The sequence below is a fragment of the Catharus ustulatus genome, chromosome 3 (genome assembly GCF_009819885.2).
Source record: "Catharus ustulatus isolate bCatUst1 chromosome 3, bCatUst1.pri.v2, whole genome shotgun sequence".
Taxonomy (NCBI): Eukaryota; Metazoa; Chordata; class Aves; order Passeriformes; family Turdidae; genus Catharus; species Catharus ustulatus.
The window spans coordinates 98,220,489-98,238,392 of NC_046223.1; the positions used below are offsets into that span (position 1 = coordinate 98,220,489).

Genomic DNA, 17,904 nt, shown 5'->3' on the forward strand with positions numbered 1-17,904 from the left:
AGAAAACAACTTCAGAGCACTGAATAGCCATTTAGATACAAGCAGGTTCTTTCCTTCTCCCTCCCTACCTCCCTCCGGTGCTTGTCTTCCAGATAACACTAGCTGATCTCCTTAAATATGCTGTTTAGGAAAAGACAGAAGCACAGCTTTGGCTCTGGATATCATAACCCCTTCATTTCAGTACTGGGTGGAAATAGAAAAGCATATACTCTGTGTATCCAGATGGCATAAATATTTTCCATGTGTTTCCATGACAAAAGATAAAGATAACACAAGAAACAGTTAGAAAGTAGAAGAGTGTGTGAGTGTAACTGAGATTGATGGTCCAGAAGTTTCTCTCTTGGCTAGATAAAAGCTGATGAAATGGAAATGAGGAGAAGAAAAAAAGACAGAAAATAGCTAAAAAGAAAATTAATCACTGCTTTATCAAATTCAGTCCTGCCTTGGGAAACACCAAATGTCAGATTTCCTTATTAATGTACAAAGTCTTTCAAGGCTGCTCCCAGGATGTAGTAGGCAAGTGTGTGCTTTCTTAAAGCAATCTTTTTCAGTATCTGAGCCAAAGGATGTCACCACTCTTCCTTAACTTAGTTTTGAGCTTACCAAGAACACAGTGATGAGCATAGAGCTCATTCCCATGCAGAGGAGAATGTTAAACATGGTCCATGGAAGATGCCTCGATGGTTTTGATCTGTGCCTAAAGGCTTCTAAGCTTTATAAAACCTAGGGCTAAAGAGAAAGGACCATTATTTACAACAGTTCCCATTTGGTTAGAGAGATACTGTGAGAAAATACTCCAAGCATGTTGCTGTCTCAGGAAGGATTGCACTGAAAGGATGAGTCACTCCAGTGAAAGTAAAGCTTCTGCACTTGATCATGGGGAGATTGTCATAAGCCACAAGTTCCAATACTAAGCAAACCCACTGCGCATCTGATAAAACTGCAGACTACACTACAGAATATTCTACCCCTCTTAAGGTCTTTCCTTTATATGTGGAAACTTTGAAATACCCTGATAGCCTAATAAATAAGTCTAAATGTCCTTAATCCACCTTTGAAATTCCTACTGGTCTTCCTGTTGTTTGGCTTTTTCTTTCTACCATAACCAGAAACTAAATCTCTCCAGATATTACAGAAAGCTGATAAATCTGAACATATCTGGGCAAAATATATGAAAGGTTGGATCTTCCTTAAAATGTCTGGGCTTTCCACTAATTAGAGTTGAAACCTAAGTTATAGAATACTGGTGGATTATTGAAACTCCATTCTGAAAGGTAGGAGACCAAAGGACACTACCTTCTAAACTACTGATACTTTAGTAGATAGTCTCTAAAGCAAAGATAAAACAAATTGTTTCAGTTAAATGAGTTTGTCTGCTTGTGTAAGTAACAAGAAACCCTGCCATCTCCAGTATCACCGTAACATATATTAATTAGTGGGGAAATACCAAACCAACAAAAAATTATGCTAAAAAAATGCTGTCCTTTTAAACTGCAAATAGCTAACAATCAGTACAAATAAAAAGTGAATTATTACATACCACCTTTTCCCAGAAATAGAGCAAGAAAACAGTTCCTGCCCATTGTGTGATGCTTCCTTTAATTCTATTACTTGGGCCACCCCATGTGCCTATCGATTAACAAGGCTCATACTCACTAAAACAAGGAAAACTTTATAAGAACTTGCACATCCACTTGTTTTTATAGCAAACAAATAGGAAAATTAAGCAAAAATACAGGAAAATTAAGCAAGTATTGGACAAGGAAATTTTAGTCTGCTATCCTTCATAATGTTTGCAGCCAAAGATCAAAAGTGCTAAGGGCTATATATACATTTTATCTTCATTCTTTTAGCCAGATCTAGTGTATAAATCTCTTGTGGAGCCAAACTGAGCTGATGGGATCCATTAAACAGACATTACTGCAACAGGCATGACATTACCTAAGCAAAGATTCTTCCTTAAATCCCTCTGAGATTCATCACTTATGCTTTTCAACAGCACTGTGGAAAACTTAAAGGGGCGTTTCATCCTCATAAGGCCAAATTTAATTTGTAATCATATAGCAATATTGATGAATAATAATGTGCAGTTTTTAGTTACTCATCAAAATCCTATTTCCTAACAAAAAGCTAGAAATATCAATTACAGGTATCACAACTAAACAAATTCTTTAGAATGATAATCACAGAAAATTATTACTTAATGCCTGAAACAATCAGAAAAAAGTTCTGTTCACAAGCTCAGTTTGTGATGTTGGTGCCCCAAAGAAAATTTGAATTTCACCATCAATTACCAATACGGGTGTAAAAGAAAAATCTACCTAATAAAAAATTACCTGTTCTGATAGAAAAAACCATAATTTTCATTTCCATATGAATATTAAATAATTTAGAGCAGATATTTTCTAAAAAAAAATGAGGAGGCCTTTACTTTGCTTTTCAAAACCTGGCTAGGACAATTATTGATTGATAAGGGGCAATCATATTTTGCATCTAGTGACTCTACTAAATGAAATAGAATTTTTTGGGAAATAGGAAGAAATGGATAAAAATTTTTGCCTGATTTATTTCTGTCTGTGAAACTGTGTTTTACTAAGTCATTTCCTTTTCAAATGAACTCCCCACTTCTTTGAAAGGCATCTGCATTGAAACATTTATTTTAAAGTCCATACAAATTACAGTTTAATATAAGCAGGAACTAAATTCTCGCTTCTATCATAGCCTTGATACTGGAGGATGCCTGGTCGATTTTCCAGAGGTCAGATGTTTGGTAGGGTTCATCCTGGGAGTCTAAAATTCTAATTCTTGGAGCATTTCAGATCTGGATTGTCTATAAATTATAGCTATTGAGACCAAATATTGCCTTTGGCAGACAGGAGATCTATAGAGTTTTCTTCGTTGAAGATAAAAGCTATGAAATAGAACTAACATTCACCAGCAAAGCTATGGTATGGCCATACCATCGACAAGAATAGGGCTCTTGCAGGTTATGATGTTAGAAATTATTAATATTTTGATAGTATCAAAGTAGAAGATGCATCTGTGAGCAGGACAGCTTTGTGAACAATGATCCCACCCTCATTTGGAGGCAAGACTGTAAAAACATCCGGCTGCCTTTAAGTGCAAGTGTTGAAGAACAGCTGTAATAACAACAAAGAGAAAGACAATCCCAAAAGACCATATACAAAAAATGTAGCATGAATGCCTTCTTTTAAAGACAATGACTTTGCTCCAAAAATTACACTTTTTTCTTCTTACCAAGATCTCCATAGAGCTTAAGTAAGAGGCTTTTAATTTCCTTCCTTCGTTCCTTCCTTCGTTCCTTCCTTCGTTCCTTCGTTCCTTCCTTCCTTCCTTCCTTCCTTCCTTCCTTCCTTCCTTCCTTCCTTCCTTCCTTCCTTCCTTCCTTTTGCTTTCTTTCTTTTCTTTCTTTCTTTCTTTCTTTCTTTCTTTCTTTCTTTCTTTCTTTCTTTCTTTCTTTCTTTCTTTCTTTTCTTTCTTTCTTTCTTTCCAGAGCTTCCAGCCATTTCTTTGCAGTAGAATTTTCAGAATGTAGTCAAGAACTTGGTATCTCAAGATTATTATTGTAAATGAAAAGCAAATAGCAACCACCTGGTCCCACCTGTTTAAACTTAGAGCAGTTAAGGAATTTCTCAACTTTGCACTGTTTCTTTCATTTTGACAAACTTTGTAACAGGGTCATTATTTTTACCAATTTTTCTCAAGTAGTACTGCCCCAGAAACCACTAATCTGAGAGTGTTTGTGTAGGCTTTCCGACCTTTTTTGTTTTAAGCAAAAATAGTTATCAGTGATGTGTGATAAATGACAGACTTTAATTTTGCTATGATTTTGTTTTCTTATCTATGTCCTTTGTCAAACATAATTCCTTCACTTGCAGTCCTGTGTTCCTTGCCTTTACTTCCCCTTTTCCTCCTTCCTTTTTTAACTTCAAATAGAGAAAAAAGTTATTGTTTCCTATCTGTTTTTTGATTTTGCACATATCTGATGTCTTTGAAAGATGACCAGTTGACTTTATGACAAAACTGAAGATGCTGTTCTAAAAAATCATTCTCAAAACTATGGAAAAAATAAAGCAAAGAAGAAGGACTTGAAGATGACCAAAGTATGATCAGGTTAAATCTCACATCAAATCATCTGTTCTCCCTTGACAAACCTCTGGGAAAGGGGGAGAGAGAAATGACTGCAGCTTCAGGTAGATCAAAGGCTTTCAAAGTGTCTGGAGAGCTCAGAGGAGGCACCTCACACAGTGAGGTTCCAGGTTGCAGCCCTGTCTCCAAGTCACAGCCATGAGAAAGAGCCTACTAGATCTCAGTAATATTTCTTGATTATTTGCTAAATATAGCAACACAGTCTAGATCCTCTGGTGCATAAACAAAATTCTGCTTCACATATTCTGTGCTTTGTTCACCAGTACGCAAATATGGCTACTATGACCCCAATATTAACTGTGTCTTGTGCTGCAATAACTGCAGCGCCAGAGTTTGGACCTTTGCAAGTTGAAATGTGGGTTTGACATCATATTCAGGTTCTTGTTGTGGCTGATAATAAGTTTTGTTTTGAAGGTGAAACAAAGTCAAATTCTGTAACTTCACATGTTGCCAAGAGACGAAAACAGTTGTCTTCTGGCCATATCTCATCAGAGGCACTGGCACTAATCCATTTCCAGGCATCACAGCTCATAAACTCAGAACTATTATGGACTCGATAAAGTCAATCGATACATTAGTTAAGTGAGATGGAATGATTTAGCTCTTAGGGAAAAAAATATAGAGCTCAGTGTTATTCAATGCTGGGTTTGAGCATCCTGGTATAACGAATTACAAGTACACCATTCAGACAGACTCACCTGTCTTGGCACATTCTCTTGAAATACAACCAGGAAAACAAAGTCTTTTTGTTTTGTTTAAATTAATTGATTTAATAAATTCAAAGAAAGGACTACTTCTTACTATCTGTTTTACAAAAGCTTCTTGAAGACCTTTTTCCTGTGACCCTACTTTATACCAAGTTTGTGTAACAGCTCAACAAGAACCTGGATTTATCCCTTAGAAATGTGAAAAGCCAAACTCTGAAGTATCAATGTAAGACTGGCAAGTTTTTCAAAGGTGGAGAAACTTATAGCACTTACATAACTTTTCCCCACTGGCAAATCTGAGCTAGGTAGAAAAACATAGTGACAATGGGAGGAAATGGGTTACTGTGGATGCCACAATATGCATTAAAAATATATTTTGACACAAATGGTCTTCAATCTTACATGCTACCTTAAAGTAATAAAGGTAAATAGTATTTGCATACATCCAAATAACTAATAGTGTATGTTGACTTAGCACAATCTTTATGACGCCTATTTTAGAAACTAATTGAATCTTCTCTTTTAGAAAGTAAATATATTTTATTTAATGCTTCCTATTTGAAGAAAAAAATATTCACAACATCGGATAGGGAAACAGCATTAAAAAAAAATACTGAATACTTTAATGCAGAGCCTTCTAGTATAAGCTACAGCAGTGAAAATGGGCATTGAAATTACTGGTTAGCCTGACCACTAAAAACAGGTATTTTGGCCATAGTAAATAGCATAGTAGAAATATTCTTTCTGTATGTTATTTCTATTAAGTTTTATGTTTCTTGCAGAAAAACAATGTGAGCACTACTCATTAAAGGTGGAATGCAAGAAGAAGTAAAATCTTCTAACAATAGTTCAAGAAAGCATATTACAGAACAGCTGTAAACCTGGTTTTCTCAAAGGGTGACTGAGGGCCAGAAAATGACATGACAGAGATCCACATGTCTCCGATAGATTATTTAATCCTGCCAGTGTGCAAAGGAAAAACATCAGCAATAACATTATTATTCACAGCGGCACCCTTTGATGCTTTCATAATTTAGATTTGACCTCAGTGAGAAACTTGGCAAATTACTTTTGTTCCCATGTTTATTGTCTTTTATGAAAGGACAATAACACCCTTGCATCAAACCTGCACTGTGATTGCCCAGTAAGCACTCACAAATGTGATATCCAGGATTTTGCAGTCTAGAACTGAAGCACACTGAAAAAGCTGATACGTGTAGAAGTCACTATGGTTACTGCCTACACTTTCTTTGCCTCCAATAAGATCTTTCATTTCCATAGGCATTAAAATTCACCAAATGCACCAAAATTATTCAGACAAAAAAAAAAAATCTCTGGTTTATAAGCCTTTTAGCTGTGTTGCTTTTTTATCTTTTTAAGTATAGACTCTGAGCTGAGGCATATTATTCCACATCTGAATATAAGAAAAAGTACTGCAGGAGAAACCTCATGGTGGAAATGATTTGTGGACCCCCAGCTTCAGCAGTGTGTGTGGAACAGCTGTCTGCTGTTGGCCAGTGGAAAGCCAAAACCCAGAAAACACTGTACAGGATGCCAGAAAAAAGGCACTAGCTGGAGATTTAGTTAGCCAAATTCAGATGATTATTGCTAGTATTATTGTAAATCTTTCCAATAATAAGAAATTAAAAGTTCATCTTCTGTGGTTAGATTCCTTATCTATTACAACAAGAAATAGCTATATGTAAATTGAATTTTGGATAGGGGTTTTTTTGGTTTGGTTTCGGGTTTTTTTGGTGGGGTTTTTTGGTTTGGCTTTTTTTTTTTCCTTTTGATTTGCTTTGCTTTATTTTACAGCAATCATCATGACTCTGTTAGTATTCTTATATAAATGTCAAATTGGTTAGAGCCTGTAATATTTCCTGATCTCATGGTCACTCACTATACTAAGCACTTTAAAATAGTATCCAGTGGCTGTGTCCTCAATAGTCATTGAAAACATTCCTTAGTTTTATCCTTTTACTTCAGCTAGCTTTCTACTTAAGTTCCTTTCAGCACCCTGAATGATTTTGTTCCGTGGTATTGCCTGTTATTTTGAAATCCTCCCTGATCCACCACTGCCAGTTCTCCTACATACAAGTAGCCTATTTTTTCTTTTCACCTCAATTACCTCCTTACAGCTAGTTGCTTTTAGTGTGACATATTTGAAGATCAATATATTCTTTATCAGTTCAGTTACTTCCCTTTATTTTTCCTGTATGTGATTTTGCTGATGTTCCCTTTGGGTGAAAGTTCTTAATATTACTCTTTAATACAATGAGGTCCTTTCACTGAGAATCCTATCTTCTTTTTCAGAAGGAGCAGGGTGCTCACAGCATGCAGGACATGCAGGTAAAATACTTGACACCTTCAGCAGGAATTACACCTGAGCTGTGGTTTGTAGAGAAGTAGCACCATCAGAGGCTTATTCCTGCTGCTGAGGTAGGATTTACAGTCCCCTCAACACCCAAATCTACAGAATCTCTTCCAGCATTGCCAGCCCCAAGGAGTCAAACATCCCCAATGCTCACAGATGGAACTTCTCCAAAATAATAAATACTTTCTTAAAAGATAGATATGCAAATATCAGACCAGATGCCCAACCTCAGAACACTGCTATCATGACATTAGTTTCTTAAACCAGACTGGAAAATAGAGCTTTTCCCTGTAATCCCTGACTTTCATGATAATAAAGTCTTGCTAATAGACTAAATGTCATGCAACACAATAAATCAGCAGTGATCACTTTTTCATGTATCATTTCCATGTATGACGCCTAGATACATTACAGAAGGGGGGAAGTACTTCCTAGAAGTTCGAAGAATTCAGCTGTTGCCTTAAAATAGTCAGCAATTTCTATGTAAGTCATGGAAAATATTGAACAATTCTATGCACAAAACTTTTCAATGTAAATAAGAATGTGACAAAGGTTTTTACTTCTGATAAAGTCTAAGTAAATGTACATGCATCCAGATTTTGACAAAAACAGAAGTAGTTTAGTGAGAGCTTATAAAACTTGTGGAAAGAGAGTACACCAAAAGGCTGATATTTATTGGTAGAGTGCTACTCTGACATTTAAGCTGTTTTCTGTTATGCTTGCTTACATACTTGTGCTCCTGTCTTATTTCCTGGGAGAAATGCCAAATAAATAAAATGACCTCTGTATGCTAACTATTAACTATGTCACATCATGCTGCTTAAAATATGTTACAACCTGATTGGCACAGAAACACATTTTGTTCTGTTTGGGAGCATTTATACCCAGAACAATGAAAATTCACAGCCCCAGCTTCTTTGGGAACCATGAAGTCAGCTCTAAATACAGCTTTTTATAGGGGTTCAGCTGCAGCATTACAAGCTATGGCAAAGTTTCTTAACTCACAGACAAGGTAATTTATAATGGGACAGTATTTAAAATAAGCACACATCTTGCTCAGATTAAATTAATCTGAATTTGGGATCAAATGACCTGTAAAGATACAAATTGTTCTTTAGAAATCATTCCAAGCTGCAAACACATAGGAGACATGCCCTGGTTTTACCTAAAGCACAGACCAATATAGTGCAGATTCACAATCACAGCAACTGAATACACAGCATGAAGAAAGCACAGCTTTAAAAAAGTTACTGTCTTACAGAACACAGCTGGCTGATAGATTTAAGGAGAAAATGAAGATGCTGAGGAACAAGTGACTTCTGTAGGCCTGGAAGATTTCAAGACACAGCGCGAGCTGCAAGGGGTGAACAAGAAGGGGGACCAGATAAAGCCTGGAAGAAAACAGCCAGGGATGGGAGCAGGGATGAAAGCCTGCTGCAAACAGGGAGAGCTGCTTGTCTGTAGGGCTCTGCCGAGCAGAGCATCACTGCACCTTTGAGACTCAGCTCCAGCCAGTGCTGCTGTAACGCGAGTGGACGGCTCCATCTAGAGGCAAAAATCCCTGGTGGAATGGCATCACTGCCACTGAAATACCTCTTTATCCTCAAGTCAGAACCTACTCAAAATAGCACTGCAAGCTGCTGTCCTCTTGGCAGGGATATCCAGCACGAGGGAGCAAGCTCCATCCACCTCACCTTGTGCAAAGGCTGAGCAGCCGAAAACCAAGCCAAGCTTTCCCTGAAATCCACCTCTCAGCTTGAATGGGCTCCCACATCAAGACTTGCCAGATTGATTTTGCAGCATCCATAAAATGACACAGATTGAAGGTTTACTCTCTTTCTGATGGCAGGAATGGGTCCCACAGGCAAAGTGTTCCTGCACTCCTTTACTACTTGTGTCTCTTAAGAAATACAGAGTATTTCCCATAAATATCTTTATAAGCACATCTATATTCAGTATCAAACAGAACACCAGTAGTTAATATGAAGTTAAAGAAATGTTTCAAAAAATAATGATATTATTAAAAAATAACATTTATAATCCTTTGTGTTGCAAAGACCTCTGTTGAACAAAGATGAAGCTATTATTTTCCATCAATAAACAAGTATATCCAACCATTGATACTGATACAGAGCCCAGGAGCACCAAATCACACATTTTAAAAATTATAAGCAAGTCTTTACTTCATCCTCTCTATTGCTGGGGTCTGGACTCCGTGCCAAGCTATTCTCACAGAAGAGTTTCTTTTCTGCACTGATCAAGGAAAAAAAAAAAAAAACACCTTTGAGTGGATGTCTGAAAGTCCTTTTCTCCCAGTCACAGGCTAAAACACGTATTGCAGTGTAATTTTACAACCTTAACTCCACTGTAGCTTACTGTACATCTAGAAGGGCTTTTTCAAACAGGCAGCAATCAGTTACATTAATATAATTCTTCCTGTTCACTGTTTCCAGGCTTGTGGGGTATGTATCACCAAATATGCACTTTTTATAAATCAGTATGTTTAGATTCAGACAAGCTGTGTATCTGGGCAACAGCACAGCTAGGAGCGACTGTTGTCTATGCATTACATTTGCTCAGATTACTCATTTATTATACAATAGTGTCCTAAATTTCACCTAGCACTTTTTTGGGGTGTTCGTTAGTGAGGAAGAAAATTTGGATTCAAACGAGTTTTACCTTTTCCATAATGATGTACTCTGCAAGTTAGGTATAAGTAGCTAAGATTAAAACTGGTCAGCTGATTATTGTAAGCAAGACCATTGGGGAGTGACAGGAAAGAAAAAAAAATAATGCTCATTTTCCTACAAAAATTAATTGCAAAAATGTCTGCTCATTTCTTAACCTACTCATTTTCTGTGTTTTAGTCATTTTAGATTTTTTTTGCAATAAGAATACAAATCTAAATGAACAAATGCAGAGGCAATATATTTTACAGTTCTAGGTTAGGTTTTGGGTTTCTTCTAAGGGCACATATTTCATGAAGCATTGTTTATTTTACAGGATTCATTGCTGAAAACAAAACTAGCAAACTACACAGTCATTTCTTCCCTGACTTCTTCCTGCTTTAGGAATTCAGATCCAGTTTGCTGTTACTCAAAACAAAATTTACTTGCAGCTATGACTCATATCTTTGTGGTAGCAAAGAATATAAGATGTATGTCTATTTATGTAGCACATGCATAACAGCACATTGGAAGTTTTTTAAGGCCTCTTCTAAGAGAAGCGCAATGGATGGAGAAAGAGTTCACTGGAGTCAAAGGAGGACCCCAGTGGACTCTCATATGTGTTGCAAATACATACACGTACAGTAGCACTGAATATATACCAACACCTATGGGAAAAGTTGACTATCAATCATATGGAAACATCAGAGTTAACCTCCAAGAGGCTCTAGTGATTATCAATGACTTATGCTCAAAGACATTCCCACCTTGCAAGCTCAGCTTCGTCCCTTGGCTTCAGACCCAGAACAGACCAGTCCTCAAGCAAGTCCTGCCTCTTTGCAGTGCTTGGCTTTGCAGTGTCCAGCACTGATTTAAATCAATGCCTCAAAGACATTGGTGGCCAAAGAAACTGCATAATTAGTGTGCCTGTGAAACATATGCCACTGTCCCCAGTTTTACCTGGGTGATCCAAAACTGAAGAAAATACAGGTGAGAGATGGACCTTAGACTTTCATTATTGCAATAAGTTTTTGGAGGCAGACTTTTTATTGAAATATGAATTAATGTAAGTTGATAAAAAAAGAACAGCTTAGTTCAAGACAGAATGCTCAGAGACGTGAATAAAAAATGGAGGGAAAAGTAGCATGCTGAGAAATACGGAGAAGAGGGCCTGTTATGGTATGTGTTAAAGATGTGGATAGGGCAGAGATGGTTCACAAAAGAGTAACATAGCCCTCTCTGTGTCAGGAACATATATGACATAAAATCATAAAATTCCTAACATTATGTTTGGAATGGCATAGCCTTCTCTTGCTCTACCTGAAAATGGTAAAATATATGAACAGTGACTTCCGGTGACTGAGCTACCCAAGTATTCATGGGTGTGATGCCAAAACTTCAAATGTCGAAATGAGAACAAGACTGAGACTATTTCAGTCATTGTAGATCAATGTTCCTGGTCTAAATTAGTCAGCTGCCTGTTATGCAAGATCATCCTCCCTGCTAGTCATTCTCACAGGGTATTTACAGAACACTGTATGGGAATGGTGAGAATCTGAGTGAAGGTACTACCAGGAGGAGGCTATTTAAAAAAGAATGTTCTGCATACATTTTCAGGCAGACATTTAAGTAGACATTTCTATAAAGCATTTGCTTTTCCCTTTTGCATTATATATGCACACATACATACATGTATACACACATACATACATACATGTATACACAAACACACACCATGCTTTCATGTCATTGCAAGTAATGTAGGAAGGAAGGCATACATAAATATGTTTTTTAAAACCTTTCTAGAGCATGAAATATTTCTGCTACTTCTGCGTAGCACAGGCTTATTTGGAAATAGCTTTCAAAATGCAGCCTTTGGAGAAAAGTATTTCACAAATCAAAGTGATTCTCTAAAAGCTTATTTTGCCATGATAGCATTTACTAGAGTAGGAGGAAGAGGAAAATTTTGCTTTATATCACTCCTGTGGATTCCAATCTGTCCTTTTCTGGATGTTTGATTCAGTGTCCTGAGCTAAATGTAAAACATCTTGTTAAAAAGATCACAACCAAATGCACACAAAATATTTCAGCACAATGATCTGCTACTCTTCTACTTCCTTTCTGTCTTACACACTCATTTCTTCACCCTGACTGGTTAGGGTTGCAATAGAGTGGCATCAGTGTGAGATAAATTCTGCCTGCTTAACTAATGCTAAAAGACTAATTTTTGGAAAAATATAGACAAGTGAAGTGATCATAAGGTGGACTAGCCCAAAAAAAATCTCATTGAATAGCCTTTTGCTGTTTGCATCATATAACATATTGCTCTGTGTGCAGTGTTACCTCAATTACTGTTCTACGAATACAGGCATAAAGAAGGCGGGGGGGAAGAAGTCATGTTCCAATTTTTAACTATTATTTTTACTGTCTGTTTTCATTTTTATTTCTTAAATGAATTAAAAGAAGCCTGATTGATTTTGTTAACACAGAATACAGTATGATCTGCACTGATTCAGGGTCCATCTTATTTGCTAAAGCTGTGCATAAAGACGTGGAATTGTTGAACCAAGCCAAGAGTTAGGTTACATTTTTTTTTTTGATAAATAGCATTTTTTCAATAGCACTTGACCAAAAATGCAGGAGCTTTAGCAAAACCCGCCAAACTCGAAATGGACTGTTTGATGATTTGGCATAACTTGAGATAATGCTGAAAGCAAGTAGAGCCAAATTAGTACTTGCATTCAGCTAAAATGAAATGGACTATCATATAAATAGATCAAAATTGGGCCCAGATCCTGCAATTCACTATGCAGGCAGACTGTCAAGTGCAGAATCAGCACTTTGGTGAGCAGAAATCTAATGAGGAAAAGCTCTAAAATGCCGGAAAGAATTATGAGAAGAAAAACTATTTAAATCCTCCACATAGAAATAGAAATAGAAATATTTGCTAAGTACCACAGAAACTAATAAATTAGTTAAGACCACTTACTTTGAACCAGTAAATTATTCTTTAAATGTAGTAAAAATAATTTCATGCAACAATGTGTCAAGCCAGTTTTGAAAAAGCGCTAGAAAACCTTGATGACTGTGTTTATATACAGCACAGCAAGTGTATAATCAGTATTAACCAGCCCAAGAAGCAATGTACTACCTGAGAACAAGTGACACAGATTTTGGAAGATTAAAGATGAGAGAGAAGGAGTGAAAGGTTAAACATACAAATCCCACAAAGAAAGGAGTCTTTAAATGCTGGGCTTTTTTGAGAATTGCAGCCTACAGTGCAGTTCCTCTGCTTCATGTTTGCTCCGAATTAAAAATAAATAAATAAATAAATAAAGACAAGCAGTTTAGCATTCCTAAAGAACCAGTTTCAAAGAGAATTCTATTCACATTAACAGACTAGATTGCATCCCGTTATATAAATAAAACCTTATACTGTGACACAAGGATCTGCTAGGAAAGTCAGAAATTCGATAGACAGAAATGCTGTGAAAAATCTGCAAACCTGAACACCGAGGAGAAAAATGAAACAAAGGAAACAGAACATGTTTCTAGACTCTTTATGAATAAAAATAAGTACAAATAATAAAGGAACAACAACAACAACAACAGAAAGCCTTACCATGATGTTTGCACAACTGTGTGTCTGTAGCCCATGCTATAAATGTGGATACCTTCTATTTCCATCATCTCAGCCCCTCTAGTGGTCAGTACCTGAAGATCTTGCCTTCAGGAGGGACATGATCTATCCATAGGAACAATTTGCTCTTGCTCCAGTATCTTGACAGATTTTTTTCTTAATGGTATAATTTTTTCTGGAGATATAACTTGTCACTTTTTATTAGTATTTTTGTCAGTGCTGCTGCTACGTGCATACATTTAATTGCTAAGCAACAAAGAGTAAGCTCTGCACAGCACATTCGATTACTGCATTCCCTGTGCCATGCATTGTTACTAATGCACTTATATAATAAGAACTACCAAAAAAAAAAAAAAAAAAAAAAAAGGGTAAAAATATTTATTTCTGTTTCCATAGCATCTAGAAACCACAATCTTAAATCAGGCTCCATCATGCTAGCCACCAGGAAGAGAGCTAACAGCTGAAGGAAAAAGAGAGCAAGTGGACCAGTAGAAAGTGTACAAAAGTTAAAAGCAGAGGTAAGTTTCCATGTTTCCATAGATGAGCAGGCTAAGTTTAAAGCTCAGAGGTGACCACCCATCTACAGTTAGTAATGATTCTCAGACATTAGGGAACTATTGCTGTGGCTAAAATACTTGAAGTTTTTGCAAGAGTTGTGGCCTCAAGTGTAAAGCATTACCAGTTTTCAAAATTTCATCAGTTTGGAAGAGATATATCTGCATTGTATCAAGAAATACTCTCTCTTCCTTTTTCTCTTTAAGTTGTAGAAAAAAATAGGGCAGGCAGTGTTTTCTCACCAAACGTTACACGTCACTGTCTGCTCTTCATATCGAAATGTATATTTGCCCCTGTCACTGAAGGCTGCTGTCTCCAAAATCTGAGTTTGGTATTAACAAGGATTACTTGAGTCTGTCACACAGGGGCTAGACACTACAACTCCATCTTTCCTTTGTTGAAGTGCAGCAATGTTCATCAAAGACTTCTCTGTACACGTGAGATGTACAAGGACAGTGGTCCCTCTTTTCTCTTGGTGTGACTATCAGATGTTTTTGCAGACAGCACCTCACTTCTTAGTGCCATATTTGCAATGCTCAGCAAGAAGAGCTGCTTGATTGCAAGCCTACTAAGCCATGTTTGTGTATGTGTACAAACTTGCACAACCACATACAACCACTTTTATTTCTGCAGTTAGATTCAGGAATTGGGCCTTACTCTCTTGTCTCTTTTGGTGGGACTGAAACAAGTGCTGTAGCTGTCTTCTGGGCACAACATCCTTTATACTCCCATGGGAAGACCAAGCAGAATTGTTCTAAACGAACCACAGCTGGAGACCACAAAGAACATTATCAAATTCCTAAACTAATTAAATACAGCAGTACTTAATCATACAAAGTGCTTCTGCATTAAGCTACTCAAAACATTAATTACTTAACCCCTGAAATCATTGTGAATATATGCTTTTTATTGCCATTTCATACAAGGGCAGATGGATGCTTGGAGAGGCTTTATATTTCCAAGAACTACAGAGTCAAATCTTTTCACATACAGACCTTGCTGGAAAGCCTAGGTAAGGATAACTCTGACAAATCTTGCTGCAGCACAGCACTTTTAGTTCAGGATCACAGAGGATCACTGAGTCCAGCTTTTAAATGAATGGCCCACATAGGGATTGAAGCCACAACCGTGGTGTTATTAGCAGAGGGTCTGACCAACTGAACTAATCCCAGTTCAGATCCTGTAGCATCTTGAACCAGAATAGATGCCAGCTGCTAATTGGGAGACTCTGTTCTTGCTTCCTGGGTCACTTTGGGAGATAAAATTACCGAACAAAATTACTCACTTTTTAGCTACTAGAAAGAGATCAGTTGATTTTCTTATGACCCAGAGTCCTACAGTCCCTCAGACTAAGGATTCAACAGAAGGTAGCACAGAAAAGAAGTCTCACATCACTTGGCTTCTAAGATAGAAATTCTAAAAACCCATAAAATAAGGTAAATTAATGGCATATTACATTATACTTGTGCGCTGATAACAGCAAGAATTTAATCTTTTTCATACCATATAACTTCCTAGCATTCACAAACTACTACATGGATAGAGTGTGCTTCTACATTTCTTAACACACAGCTCATTTATGGATCCTCACATTGAACATTAGTAGTTTCTTCTGCTGGGCTCAGGACACCAGAATGACCTTGTTTGATGGGATCTTCCCTACACATCAGTCTGAACACCAAACACATCTGGGCCTAGCATAATCTTCCTGAATTAATTGACACAAACTCATAAAAATGTTCTGGGTTCAACCCTTGGTGATGACTCTGGTATGACTGTGAAGCATTAGGTACACAACACAGTCTCTGGACGTGAGCTGCAGGGACAACATGTGCAATACAGCCAGCAGGGAGGGAAAAGGAAGGTTATATATGACCATCTTAATGGTCACACACTTTACAGCAGAGGGTTCAAATACATGTTTTGTTATTCCTCCATTTTTATAATTGCTGTTTAATGCCTCCAAAGAAAAATTGCAGTCATAATCTGGCTTCAAGGAGGAAAGTATACAGATTATGTGCATGTAAGCACACAGGTCCTTAGTAACAAGATTCAGTTTAATAGCTCCTTTAATTTTTGGTCAGCCTTGAGTTGGTCACACATTGGACTAGGTGACCATTAGAGGTCACTTCCAATTAAAATAATTTATTCTTCTATTCCATTCCATTCCAATCCATTCCATTCCACAGTGTTGGGCACACCAGCCACAGACCTCAGGGCAGGCAGGGTGATGCCCAGTCTAGCTGGGGGCTGGACATCACAGCAGCTGTGGACTAATGGCATTTGAAAAGGGATTGTTTTTTCCCTACCAAGCCCCATTAAAGAGCACGTCTACTTAGAATAAAAATGAGAGGGATAGTAAGCCTGCACTTTGCAGACTCTTAGCATTCTTTTATCAAAAAAGCACTCACAGCAGCAGTAGCCATTGTTCATACTTCCCAAATCATGAGGGCTAATGGGGTCACCCTTCAATGAGATGGCAAGACAAGCCTTACTGGACTCAGAAAACAATCTTTTTTCTGAAAATAATAAAAATTGATAGATTTCTCTCTATTGGAAAGGTATTTTTATGGACTGAATCCATCTTGCATAGACCACCAGAAACAGGATAATTTTCAGGCAGTACTAAGCTAAATATATATGTATTCCTAGCTCAAAACAGCTTTAGAGGTGTGTCACAGAAGACTGAGCCCAAGCCAAAATAGAACTGTGAATTAAAAAGACATTTTCAAGAGGTGTGTGCAAAAGGCTCAAAAATACTTCTCAGTTCAGGAAACAATTTTTGCATTTTGGTTGTTTTTTCCTTTGCAGAGAGATCATTCAAAGGAAGCCAAAACCGAACATTCACTGACAACATAAGGAGACCCCAATGGGGTCCTTCCTCAATTGCAGTGCTTTACACATACTTAACATTAACAAGTTAAGTTTCCAAGTTTTTTTTCTGAGCTATTATTTTCACTTCCTCCATATCCACCATTTTTGTGAGGTTTGTCTTTAACCCAATCTGCTAATGTGTTAGCAGTGTGCCCACCACTGTGGGGAGAGAATTTTATCCAGCAGCCAACTAAGGGGCTGAGCTTTATTGTTGCAACATTAATAATTTAAGCCTTCTATAAAACAGTTTGTTAGGGATGGGCATGAGGGCTTTATAGGGCTTTCTGTAATTTAGTTTTTCAGAGTGATGAACAGTAGAGCACTTGTCTCCAAATCAATGCTTCCTTGCTTGTAAAGCAGAGGCAGGCAATGTTTTATTCACAAGATTTCAGAAATGGCTAAATGCAGCTCAAATGACAAAACTTTTAGAATATGTACTTAAGCTTTGAACCTGATGGAATCTGTTAAGATTAACACAACTGAGAAAGAGATCTTCAGTTTCTAAAGTAGTGAGGTGTATTCAATCTCTATTGTATTCTAAATCTTGCTCTCATTATAGTAACTAAAAAATCCTTCTCAATTCCAAACATTTCCATCAGTTCAGAGTGGGGTGGAAGTGGGGGACATCCCACAAAATCTGTATCAATAATATGGGGGTATGGGGACAACAGTAAAATTCTAGGAATTATTCAAAGCTTAGACTAATATCTCTCTGCGTGGAGGCAAAAAAATATTTGATGTATATCATTCTGTAAAAAGAGCTTTTTGACATGTGAGAGCTTTTTATCAGTGAAAGAAGCCTTTGTCTGCTGGTTTCATTTGCTTATGGTAACAAAAACAAAATACCAAAACAGAAAGATACTAATTTTCGGTGGTCTTTATTAACATAGCTGTATTTGCATAGCCAGGACCAAACTG

At 37.1% G+C, this 17,904-nt stretch overlaps 1 protein-coding gene across 11 annotated transcripts in view; it reads right to left on the reverse strand.

Moving 5' to 3' along the window:
* DLGAP2 (DLG associated protein 2) overlaps positions 1-17,904 on the reverse strand; it is a 465,971-nt gene that overhangs the window by 334,431 nt on the left and 113,636 nt on the right. For 3 of the 11 annotated variants that reach the window (XM_033054068.2, XM_033054069.2, XM_033054066.2), the window contains exon 1: positions 13,540-13,608. The exons of 5 other annotated variants lie outside the window; for them this stretch is intronic. In XM_033054068.2, the coding sequence (XP_032909959.1) occupies positions 13,540-13,542 (3 nt within the window). In that variant the 5' untranslated portion in view covers positions 13,543-13,608. Of the gene's footprint in view, positions 1-13,539; positions 13,609-17,904 lie in introns of those variants that run through there. 3 more of the 11 variants (XM_033054071.2, XM_033054067.2, XM_033054083.2) reach the window with 2 other exon arrangements.